This window comes from Grus americana, chromosome 10, assembly GCF_028858705.1.
Source record: "Grus americana isolate bGruAme1 chromosome 10, bGruAme1.mat, whole genome shotgun sequence".
NCBI lineage: Eukaryota > Metazoa > Chordata > Aves > Gruiformes > Gruidae > Grus > Grus americana.
Window position 1 is genome coordinate 14036920 of NC_072861.1, and position 12931 is coordinate 14049850.

At 38.3% G+C, this 12931-nt stretch overlaps 1 protein-coding gene across 7 annotated transcripts in view; it reads left to right on the forward strand.

Moving 5' to 3' along the window:
* Positions 1 to 12931, forward strand: part of ADAMTSL3 (ADAMTS like 3) — a 186649-nt gene that overhangs the window by 164136 nt on the left and 9582 nt on the right. For 6 of the 7 annotated variants that reach the window (XM_054837231.1, XM_054837228.1, XM_054837232.1 and 3 more), the window contains exons 24-26: positions 8855 to 9034; positions 11088 to 11207; positions 12011 to 12223. In XM_054837231.1, coding sequence (XP_054693206.1) covers positions 8855 to 9034; positions 11088 to 11207; positions 12011 to 12223 — 513 coding nt within the window. The remainder of the gene's footprint in view (positions 1 to 8854; positions 9035 to 11087; positions 11208 to 12010; positions 12224 to 12931) is intronic. The other variant, XR_008578650.1, reaches the window with a different exon arrangement.

A 12931-nucleotide genomic window follows, 5' to 3' on the forward strand; every position in this document is an offset into this window, starting at 1 on the left:
CATTTATTGTGAAACCTTGAGAGTTCTAAGTTGAATTAAAATGGGGGGGGGGGGGGAATAAAAATATGTATAAAATGTGCATTGTCTGACACCTGCTGGTGAGAGAGCAGAAGAGCAAGATACTGCATTGAGGTTATTTCTACCATATACATTACATTGCATCTCTGAAATATCTTGGCACAGAGGCTTTTAAAAGTAGAAACTCCATCTTCATCCAGATTCTCCATTCCTATGAATATATTTTGGCGCTCTAGGAATAACATATTGGTAAAAAAAATGTGAGAAATACACAAAACCTGTTGAATCAGGGTCATCGTTTTGCACGTACATTTCACAAAGATGGACCAGCTACTTGCTGTCAGTATTGGAACTTGAAACAGCTCCAGATAAATCAAGAATTTGATTTTTCCATCTGTTCCTTCATTTACCCACACTATTCCAAATGTAACTTTGGTGCTGTTCTTTGTCTCAGAAGACATCTCAGTGAAGAAAAATAGCGGTTTAATACATAGGATTCTGGCTCTTCATTTCTTTTAGGTTTTTTTGTGTGTTCTTCTAAAAGATATTATTAATGGATTTCAAAGGTTTAAAGGGGTAAGTACAGATTTATTTTATGAGGAATGACACTATTTATAATCAGTATAATAAAAGGAAACCCTTTTGCTCTTATGCTTCTTTTTACTATAAGTGCATCTCCATTACAGTTTTTGTTTGGATCAGGCATAAGCGGGAAGGATTGAAAGATGTGTTCCAAAAGCTTAATTGTGCTTTGCCTTGTGTCTTGCCAGCAGTCTGGGAACCTGAAAACTGAATCCCTTTAGATATAGCTAAACTGAAAGGTGTGCCTGGGGACTATACCTATTACTTTCCAAATACTAATGGGCAGTAAGTCCAAAGGTCCAGGCAAGATTCACTGAGTAGTCCGAAGCAGCAATCCTCATTCAAACACACATCGAGTGTGTTTTGGGACCTGGCTACCAACTATGTCTCTTTAAAAGCACATTCCTGATGCCCTCCACTACTTGCTAATGTAGATATAGGCTACAGAGTTTGTGGGGGGACAAAAACATAAATTGGAACAGTTTACAGCATTGCTTTTTTTTGGTGTATGTTTCTCCCTTTCTCTCCCAGCTTTCCTTACTGGAGCAGGAGTTTCCTTCAGATTCTTAATTCAGGAAGGGTTAAGATGCATCGTGTTAGAGGAAGATAAAATTTCAAAAATCTATTAGAGTTCTTGGAGTGCTCAGCAAGCATGTGGGTATTCCCTTGATACTTCCGACTTCAATTTGCAAAAAGCTGTCAAGAAGTTCCCTAGGCAAAGTTTAACAGACTCCCATAGTGTAAAAGAAGAGGTTAGCTCATTGGTTAGTATCTGATTAAATGATCAGAAGGAACAAGTGGTCAAACTTTACAGTGGAGAGAGCTTACCAGCAGGGTGCCCCAAGACTCTGTTCTGGGATTCATGATGTTCAATATTTTTATAAAAGTTCTGGAAAAGAATGTGAACAGTTAGCTGACTAAAGCTGTGAAGAATCAAGACCTAATCAGATCTAAAATTCTCTGCAAAGAGTTGCAGCAGAATCACGCAAATAGTGTTTAATAGATAAATGAAGGCAAAGGGTGTTCAGAATTGATATTTGCAGAACAAATATACATATAGAACAAATAACCTTTAAATATAGACATGTGCACATGGCTGTACCTGAATGACTGCCACTCAGAAAGATTTGTGGACTCATGCTGGTTAGTTCTGTGGGAACACCAGCACACTCCCTGGGTGTTGTCCATAAAGGCAAATCAGAACTAATGGCAGAGGAACGGACAAAATAATAGGAAATATAAATTTGCCATTGCTTAAAGCTGTGGTGAATCCTGTTTGCAACTTGCTAATTTCATTTCAAAAAGGGTATAGTAGTGCTGGAAAAGGTAGAGAGAAGAGCAATATTAGAGGAAACAAGCATGGCGGTCTAAGTGCTACTTCCAGTTCAGGAAGCTGGGAAGATATGTTGAGGAGGTGTTATTCAATAAATTCCATGACTTTCGTACTCTTTGCCTACACATCCCCAGCTGCCCATTGGTGGACACAAAATGCTGAGTTAAGTGACCTTCGGGTCTAAGAATGGCAATTCTGGTGTAGTTTTTAAATTTCTGATAAAATTACATTTTCCAGGTCCCTGAGTATGTATCTACTTTATGACCTGAAATGTCTAGGTCCTTGGTGATACAGCATGGCTATTCAGCAAAGTGAAAGTGGAGTCACTAACCAGTTGGGCAAAACAGCCTCTGATAGCAATGCTGAATTGTAGAATTGCCCTAGTGCACACCAACCAAGTCTTTGTTGGGGGTTGACTACAGAATTCCATCCAGCAGTCATTGCTGAGTTCACACTTAACTCAGATCCTCTTATTTAGTTGCCTAAATATAGTTGCCTTATTTTACATGCCTGATTTTTGAAAAATATTAGTCTTAAACTTCTGCAGCTGGAAAAAAGATCAAGTTCTCTTTGAGCTGACAGCCAGAGAGCTAAACAGGACCTGACAGAGTAGCAAGGGTGGGATGGGAAGGGGTCTTGCTTCAGGAACCGCTCTAAGGAGGTCACCAGATGTCAGTAAGTATATCTAAATCCTGCCAGATGTTGCTACCACCTAGGAAGAGGGGGTGTTGCATGGCTGATAGGAGGAGGCAGAGGTAATAGCTTTGAAAGATTTGTGAGAGAATGGGGCTGTACCAGAGGGCAGGTTGGAGGATCGTACTGAGTACCAACGTGTCTCCGCTGGCTCTCTGTCCAAGACTGTGATTCCCAGTGAAACTGGCAAGATTCATACAGGAAATTTCAGTAGCAGCATGGTTGAGGCTTTTTAGAGTTGACTAGAAGTTGATTCCTCAAGCATAATTCAGCTGAATGTAAAGGCAGTTTGTGACTTCTGCTGGAGAAAATATGAAGATGTATCAATCAAAGAAATTGCATTGTAAGTTATGCTAAATCCACCTTAGGTGTTAGTGAGTGTAGAATAAATAATAATCAGGTGACATTCATTGTGTATATTACTGACCCAGAATAATTTCCTCTGAAAGTTGACATGTGAATTTAGCTCTAAACTTAGGTAAACTTTTAGTAAAGTGCAGCAAAAAGTGGTTTGTGCCAGCACAGTTCTGCCTTGCTCTTGAATGGGAAATACAGAATACTTTATGAGATTCTACATAGCTGGGGGAAAAATTTCTGAAGACATATCCAATGTTTTAGAGCAACTAGTTAGTAGGCCAAGATTTTTATGGTGTGTAATATTTCATAGGGCTTTCAAGGTTGGAGGAAATTTGGTTTTGAACACTGAATATTTTAAGGGCACCCTATAGTGCGGATTCCTTTTTTTTTTTTTTTCTTTTTTTAAACACGTGTTTCACAGTTCCATCCGGAGCTGGCGGTTTTTTCCATAACATTTGCTGTCCCAGGGCCACTCATGGTGGAAAATGACTTACTTTTTTTTTCATGGAACATTGAGTATTTTAGAGCTGCTCCAGTGCTAGTGGAAAATAACCTGTGTTTGAGGTCAGAAAAATAGATTAATGTTAAAGTTTTATAGCCACTTAGGTCTATAGTAGAAATTTTTAACATCAGAGGATTTAGATCCATTGCAAGAAAAAGATTCTCACTTTTAAGGTTTTTCTAAGACTAAGAAGGCTTGAGTTCAGGAACGCGTCTTTGTTCATGAAGGACAATTACAGCCATCCTTAATTTTAAGCATGTGTTTAATTGCATTCCCTAATAAGCATGGATTTAATCCTATGCTTAAGTGCTTTCCTGACTTGGAGCCATAGGATACAATTGTTTGATTCTGCTACTAGCTGATGTCAGTGATGGATCTCCCATTTGAATCACTGGGATCTAAACTGCGCTCAGGGATTCTGAACCTTTGGCAGTTTGGGTGAGTCGATACCTTTGGGCTCATCCTCAGCTGCATCTGCATGGAGGTGGGGTGTGAAGGAAACAAAGGTGGCTACAGGCCATCTCTAACCTCTTCCCTTTTTGTACTGGCTGGGGATCAAACCAGGAATTCTTCAGCTTGAAAGTAATATTTTCTTGGATGTAGACAGGGAATGACTTCCTTCCAGGATTACAAACTGAAGATTGACTTTTTTCCTGAAGAGGGAAGGTCTCGGAAATGGTTCCCAGAATGATTTGGTGTCTTCTGATTCATACAGAAAGGCAGCCATTCTGTAGAAGAAGCTTATGTAGATGTGTTAAATTTGGACAGTAAGGTGAAAGGAAAGACACATTTTAAAACTGTTCAGGAAAGGACAAATGACAACAGTAGAAACTTCTTTGAGTCAGAACAGAGGGTAGAAAATTATAGCAATAAGGAAGAAATGTTTTTAAAATTCAATGTAATCAGCTTTTAAACATCTCTGTTAATAGTCGTCTCACTACAATTCTGTAATGGCAAAGGTTCTTGAAGACAGCGTGAATGTTAATTTTGTCCATATAAAGTCCCTGTGTAAATCAACCTTTATGTAAAGGAGAGTCAAGCATCTGCAGTAAAATTCAACCTTGTGCACAGGACAAACTTCTCTGTGAAGTCCTAAAAATATGTCCCAAAGCTTAAGTATAATTTCAGCTCCTTTAAGTTAAAAAAAACCCCAACAACCCCCCCCCCCAAAAAAACCTCCCTTGCACAAAAAACCCCTACACCCCAAACACATGCACACCCCAACACCTCATGTTTCGCTTATTTTTGCTTAGTTCAGTTTCTACTTGCATTAAGAAAACAGTACTTAAAACTTTTAAAGTTTTATTTACATGAATACTAAAAGGTAAAGCACAGATTGTAGGCATTAAGTCTTTGCCTAGGAATAAAGAGCTTTCTTGCAGTTTGATGGTATGCTTGAACTCAATCCTGTGTAGGAAAGCAGTGCTTTTCACAGTGCTACTCTAAGAGTCTTGTCACAAGAGGAATGTGGGAATTGTATACTTTGCCTGCTTTCTCCCAAGAGCTGATAGGTGAGACTTAACTTGGTGTGCAGTGCTGCATACCAGTAGGGGAGAAAAATCTTATCTCAGGAGTAGTAAATACTGAGTCTAATTTCTAAAGGAAAAGCATCGAAAATCTGTATGACAGAAGCTTTTTCACCTGAAATGTATAAATGGTGACTGCATGCTGGGGTTGCGCTGTGTGCTGTGTTATGAGATGGAGTTTATTTAATCACAGACACTATTGAAAAGGTAAATGCACACCTAAAACCAGGGGGGTTTTAGTATTCTTCAAGGGCAAGAGTTTCTCCTGATAGGAATTCCAGAAATGACAATATGCACAGGAACTTGGTGTCTCTTGTGAGAGTTAGGGCAGAAAAGGATTTTTCACTGGCAATATGAACATACAGATAAAGTGAAACTGTCCAGAAGAGCTTGAAATGTACACGCTGCTTTGCCGAAGAATGCAAAGGAGCTGGACTATAAGGGCTGTCTTTTTCTCCTGCTTTCTTTCTTTAATCCATTGATCGGGTGTCTATCAGCAGATGGGATAGCACCACACAATAAACCTTTTCTCTGGCCAGATTCTCTGCTGCATCTCTCTGTATGCACAACTCTGAAAGCTTTATATCATATTAGTGCTTGCCAGTTTTGGGTTCCCCTGGAAGGCAGGGTTAGAGGCCCCTATTTCTAGTGTACAGCTATGTTCTGACTGCAGAGTGTGCCGAGTCCTACCCCCCCCCCCCCCCCCCTTCATGCTGTACTCCAGCCTGTAGCAGGTTCCTGAACTCTTCTCTGACAGGTATTTTCCTTTTTTCCTTAGCCCAAGCTGAGGATTTGCCTTAATGCTCTTAATGGCAACCTAATCAAAAGGCCATGACAAAAGACACAGAAGGAACTTGATTGCAAATGCCAGTTGTTCTTAAGCAGAGGGTCCGGTATCTCCTAGGCTTACTCTCAGTGAATTGGTTTCCACATAATACAAAGGTTGGGGAAAGAAAAGGAACCATGAAATGCAAAAACTTGAAGGGTCCTCAAAATGATTGTGAAGAGGCCGGGTCAGAGGGACTTGGGATACAGTTCACATAAAAATTTTTAACTCTTAGCTAGAAATCTTGCTTCTCGGTAGTTTTGGGTAAAATACAATGCAGGAGTGTTGTGATGATCCTCACTTATTTTCAGCTCAAACAGCTCACGTTTATGGATGCACTCTGAAGGTGTCTACATAACATTAATTTTGTTTTAAAATGACAGTGTGTATAACCACCTATAATGCGTAATACTGTTGTTTTTTCCATAATGTATTTAACTGATCATTTTTCATGGGGTTTTTCCCCCCACTTTATCTGTAAGTGACAGCACCCCTAAGAGGGCTTGGATGGATTCATTGTGCATTTCAGTTGGGCTGGTTGCTGGACTGCCATGCAGGGCTCTGTCCACACTTCTGCTCCTTACACCTAGAATTTATGTTTGTGTATTCACATTATTCACTTGAGAAATGATCTGATTTACTTGTGTGTGTGCGTGTGGTACTACTTGCTTGTTTCCCCTAAAGAGAAATGTATACAGCTCTTTGGAGAAAGAAAGAGCAATCGTTTGCTATAACTTAAATTGAGCTTAAGGTGTGTGACAGACACCCAATTTTGAACTTAAAATGAGAGGCAAAGCTATTCTGCAGATTTCTTCTGCAAACTGAACTCCAGTCCAGATCTTAAAAGGCTCTACATGTCTCTGAATAGACATGGGTAGAAGAACAGAGGCATGGCAATTTTTCTGGGATAAACTCTAGATACATACCAAGTTTGCGTGAAAGAAATATTTTACTTAAGTGAAATCCCAGGAATGAGGTACACTTCTGAATGCTGTGGTGAGAGCAGAGGGAGGGCTGTATCATGGGGTGATATTGGGCTGAAGTTTGATAGAGGCTCAGGTTAAAAGCTTAAATTTGAACCTTTCCAAACATTTTTGTGTTTTGTGGAATTTGACTTCAAATCTTTTGACTTCAGTCCCATCTAAACCTTGCTGCTTCTGGCTTATTTTTGGCTCTGATTGGTCTACAGGATTTTGGTGCCAGGGAGGGTAGTCTGGCTGCAAACCTCTAGACCTTAGATTAAAACAGCTCAGCATCCTCACAACACCTCCTCAGCCCATCTGTATAGTAAGTATATACGCCTGAATGGCCATGGAAAGTATACTGTAAAGGAAAAATATGTCTGAGAATGATACACTTTAGCCAGAAAGCTGGGGTAAAATGGAAAAAAGACCCTTAAAACAAGATCTCATCCTAATTCCAAAAGGATTTTTTGAAGTGGCATAAAGCTGCTTCTGGAAACTTGAAAAACAGCCTGGTTTTTTGGACCCTTGTGCACTCTGCAGATCTGTACTTTGTTTTATGCAGTTTTATTCAGTAAAACACAATCTTGTGAGTTTAAAAGCACTGAACAGCTGCTAAATTGTCTAGAACAAAATCTGTGATTATGCAGAAGAGTGTTTCTCTTTGCTGTCTTTCTAGACAAAATGGTGGGGGGAGCTTTTTCCTTCAGTGAAATAGCGGGTTCCAAAAAATATGTCTGGTTCCTATTACAGTAAAGGAAAAACTTGAGGTGTGCATTGGAAGTGCTAAGCCAGTGATTGAAATGTTAAAGTTGTTCCTAAAGGCTATTCCACATCATGAAGACATCATCTGTAAAGTAATACTGCACAATGATCTGTGAGGAGAAGAGACTGAATTAGCATTCAATATGGCTGAAACTTCCAAATGTCCCACATTCAGGTCAGCAGAACCTGGTTTGGTAGTCTTCAGTGAGCACTGATCAACATATTTACCAAAAAAAGAGTTCAGGTGAAGGACAGTTTAACTGCCTTGACTCGTCAGGTGCCCTGTGCCTTCGTGCACCTCTGCGGCTAGTCACTGTGCCATGTGTGTCAGACTTGCGCAGTGATTTATCTACGATTTTGGAGCTTTGAAAGAGCACTTCTGCTGCAGCAGCTCAACCAGAGCACAAGCAATGAAGTGTCTGATTTTCCAACCTGCAAAATATCCTTTTAAAGGCAAATGTTTGAGGAAAATAAAACAGTACAAGTCCTCCAACAGAGGTGATACTGTGCCAGTGGAAAAATCATCTAATTAAAAATAAATGTCCAAAGTCATTCATTAAAATTTAGAATGACAGGTTATCTGCAAATGCTGAGTTTCTCAGAGTTCAGGCTTTGCAGTAGGAATCATTATAGATCTTTGGCTTTCTACAGTGTGGTAAATGAGATTGAACTAAGGGCTCAGTTGTTAAGCAGTTGTTAATAGTTCTTTCTGTTCCTTCTCCTTCACACTGCATTGTTACAAGTTGTATGTATGACATCTGCTACTTGGAGAAGTTTTCAGGAGCTTTTTCGGCAGAAACTAGTCACAACTATTTTCTAATCTAATTGATAAATATATTCTTTTTCTTGTCAAGAGAAATATTTTGCCTCCATTCTTTTTTCTTTATTTTTAATGAGAAATTGAATATTCCTTCCTTTGTATATTCTGGGATGCAGGTTGAATGAAAAGATGCTGTGCAGATCTTTATATTAATTGAACCTGATTGGGGTTAATGGTCTCACATTGCTTCTGTAGGACTGGTAGCACTATTTAAAGCTGTTCTGTGAGCTTGTCTTACAGTGCTTAACTTTTAGTCTCAGTGGGATGCTGAATTATTAATAGGGCTCACAACTGAGAAGTTTTGTTTTGAGTAGAAAAAGTACTTGTTTTGCTGCAATGTTGTTACTTTGGTTTATGCTATCTGTGAAACGACAAAGGAACTTAGGATTCTTGGATGTTACGGTAGCAGTCAGCAATAAAAAAACCTATGGCTTATCTCTCACAATAAATGTTTTATTTGCATTTTAAAGGTGTTCCCCAACCAAATGTAACATGGTTTAAGACAGACGTTCTACAAATCAATTCTTTCTTGGTTTTGAATGGCTCTTTATTTCTGAGGAATGTTTCCTATGAAGATGGAGGAACATACACTTGCAGAGCAACTAACGCTCTCGGAAAAGCTGAAGCTACGTCTGTTCTCCGCTTAACTGGTAAGTGCTAAATGAGAATTCCTTACTGATAACAGTGAGCTACTTCGATTATGAAGTTTAAGCAATAAAATAGTTGGGGGATATTTAACACTTTATTATGAACTTGGAATTTTTGATTGCATCTGAGTGTCTGGGGTCTGTTCTCTATTTTATGTTTCCTGTAATAGTGGATCTAGGTACAGATGGTTTGACTTGTGACTTCTTCAGAAGTTGTTCCATCTTCTTCCTTCCAGGCAAAAAATATCAGCCCTTAAACCAGCACACACATTAGAAAACTAAATCCACTGGTATATTATGTTGTTCCCGGTGCTTTTATCTAGGGAAACGGGGCAGGCTTGAGTTATTCAGAAAATCTGCAGGGAAACACAGTGAAATGAAAGCAAAGGCTGGTTTTGGGTTGTTTTTTGTTTGTTTGTTGTTTTTTGGGTTTGGGGTTTTTTTTAACTATAGAGGCCAATTACAATACAGGGACATGGAAAACAAAAAATTCTGAATATGAACTGCTAACTCTCAGAATAGAAAACTTAAAGAAAAACTCCATTTAAATGACTCTATTGTAAGTAGATTAATAATGTAATACTGTATAATACAATCATGCCTTGAAAATAGCTGCAATAAATGGATCATTCAGCTCTAGAGATTAACTTTCTCACCATTTTGCTGTATGAAGTACAGCACAGTTATACATGGCCAATCCTGCTACAAAGCTTGCTTTCTTAGGCACACATGTGCAGGGCAGGTTTTAGATATTTGGATCTGTTGGCCAAGGAAGACGTACCAAAGACATAATAGGAGTCTCTGTGTGAGGATGAGTGTAGACTGAAGCTCCTTTCTTGGTTTCAGTTTTCCTGAACTACATCAAAACTTCAAATGTTCCAGAGAGGAATATTATTATAATGACGTGACTGGGAAGATTGCTCACAAGAGTCTGAATTTCATTTCTATTCCTGGTCACATGACATTAGCTTAAATAAATCTTGAGTGGATAGGAGAGGGCCAAATTCTGCCATTTTTTTGGCCACGCAAAACTGCAATGAAATGGGAGGACTTCTGGTGTCAGGACTTGCAGATTGTACTGACTCGGTGTTGTCTAGAGCAAAATCATGTCAGCCTTTTGGACTTCACTACAGCAATTGTTGCCTTACCTGGGCAAGTCAAGCAGTAGAGCAAAAAAATAGAAGTTCCTAAGGACTGACAAGACAACTAGCCTTTTGCCTGTATGGGACTGGCCTCACCATGGTTCCGTGGAGACTTTTTTTGTCCCAGTGTTTACTCAGACAAGCAGTAGGCTTTGTACGGGCTTTGCACACTCAGGAAAAATGTTGAACCAATGTAAAATGACCCATGGAACTTAGAACATAACAAAAGATTTAAACCATTCTGGAAGGACAATCATAGATATTATGCACATTCATTAAAACAGAAATGTTGACTAAGTGGCAAGAACTGTGTGTTACTGACAGATTGCCCACATTTTTGGCAGTTATTCTGTCTGGCATATGATAAAAAGGAGGAGTTGCTATAGTGATAGGCATATGATTCTGCATACATTTTAAAAATCTCATTATGCATAGAGATAGCGTAGATTTTCTTCTTTTTTCTGTGGTAGCACTGTCATAATTCCATCTAATGGAACAGAGGAGTTGGCCTGATTCCACTGAGAGAATTATTTTTCTTAAAATTTCTGTATGTGAATGACTGGTAATGAAATAATAAATAACATTGTCATGAGAAACAGGAAATACATCATACGTCCTGTAAATCTTATTTTTATACTGTTACAGGCTTATTTTTCTAATAAATAAAATTAAATTGATTAATTTAGAAACTTGTATAAACATTAGAAATAATTTATACATTTCCTGTTTACATATCTGAAGTATATTTGTTAGACGGACGATTGAACTGCATAAATGAAGTTAATCCTAAAGAATCCAAAAGTGCTATTATCCTTCTGCTTCATAACTAGCATGTTGGACATATTGATACAATTTTTTTGTTAGCATCGTGATGTAATTCTTGCTAAGAAGAGATCACATGCATTGTGTTACAGAACAAAGATTTACAGAGAATAACACTCTATTATCAAAGGGAAGCAGAAGAAAGCGTGTTCTAATGGCATCTGGAATTGGTACAAATGTCAGTGTGGTACCTGGAGATCCACTAAGAATAGGTATGTAGTCTTTGCTGCTGTGTAATTTAAATTATATTATTTATTAATTTCATTAAAATGGAGGGGGCCCTATGGAGAAAGTGTGATTCCGAAGAGTCCAGGTTTGATGACCTTCTGGATTTCCTAACCATAGCTCAGCTTTCTGTTTTCAGGGAGGGAACCTCCCAGTAAGACACACAATTATTTTTTCATTCAGCTTTTCAAACAATGCTTTAAAATGACAACCCTTTAGGCATTGTCTAGGTGACTCACCATGAGACTGAAGCTGCGTAATTTCTCTTTGAACTTCACTTGGAAACGATGGGAAGAGATTCAGCTGAGCTATAGAAATGGTTTTTTATTTTTCTGTCTAAATGAATACTTCTGTTTCCATCCCTGCTTGTGCCTGTGGAGTGAAAATGCAGCAATTTTAATTTGTTTGACTCCTGTCCAAAATAGATAGAAACTCTCTCATTGCGAACCTATTTATATATTGTAGAGTCTGGGATGAAATCTTCGTTCCATTTAAATAATTGTTCCCCCCACCCCCCCTTCATTCATATAGAAGTTAAGTTTGTAAGAACTTACTGAAACGGAAAAATATGAAGAACTATGGTAAGTATACATCAGCGTGCACAGCTGATAACCCTCAAGGGGCCATCAGAATTTTGGGCCATAGCTTGGACTTCAGTGAATTTATGCATACTCTTGTTTTTATTTAGACTGGTACGGTCTTTTCTGTAGAATCACACAATCATACATTCTTATTCACAAACATTTCAATGTGTTTAGAAAAACCTGCTAAAATTCTGTTGATTTTTTAGGTTGCCCAGTGCTGCCTAGCTACAGAAATACAGTTCGTTGGCTTTTCGGAGATAGTCCAATTGAGGAAGTAAAGACCTTGGAATACCGAACTCTGGTTGGGGGTCGTATCCTAGAGGTGAACACCAACTCTGGACAATTTGCTGGACAATTCCAATGTTGGACTTCAGCTACTGCAAAACCAATGTCAGTTTGGGTAAATGTCAAGAAGGAAGGTTTGTTGAAAATTATATGACAAATTCTTAAATTTTAAAATATTTTCTTTCACTCTGTAAAGACTTTCTGGAAACCTAACCTGCTTTTATACAAAGTAATTCATAAATACATGTTTAACTTCACATGTGTGAATAGTCCCATTTAAGTCAATAGACAATGTCCATACTCAGAGTTGGATATGAGTTAATGTGTATCCAAATATCATGTGGGGGTTCTCATTTCTTACCTGTGTAGCTGAGAAGCTGAGAGAATGTTGCCTGATTCAGTGTCTCACTGCTTAAACAGTTTTAAATCAGGAAGGTTTTCTCAATTTCCCTTTCAACAAATCATACAAATTGCTGCCATGATAGCCCACCAAACTGAAACAAAACCAACTGAGGTAATCTTTGGAAATCTCTTAATTATAATCAAAATAATTTTAATATAATTGTCATATTCCAGTATCATTACAATGATAGGGTAGCCACTGTATTAAGGCACACTGCACATTCAGCAATTCCAATGTTCCGTTTTCAGGAAAGCTTTCTAATGTTCTCCAATGTAACATGCATGCACAAAACTACATTTCTATTAGGTTATAAAATGTGCAACTGAGGATTATAGATGAACTTGACAAGGATCTTACATATGCACCAGCAGGACAATAGGCTGTATCTGCAAATATTTTATAAAGTTTGTAAATATTTAAAGTGCTTTAGAAATTAATT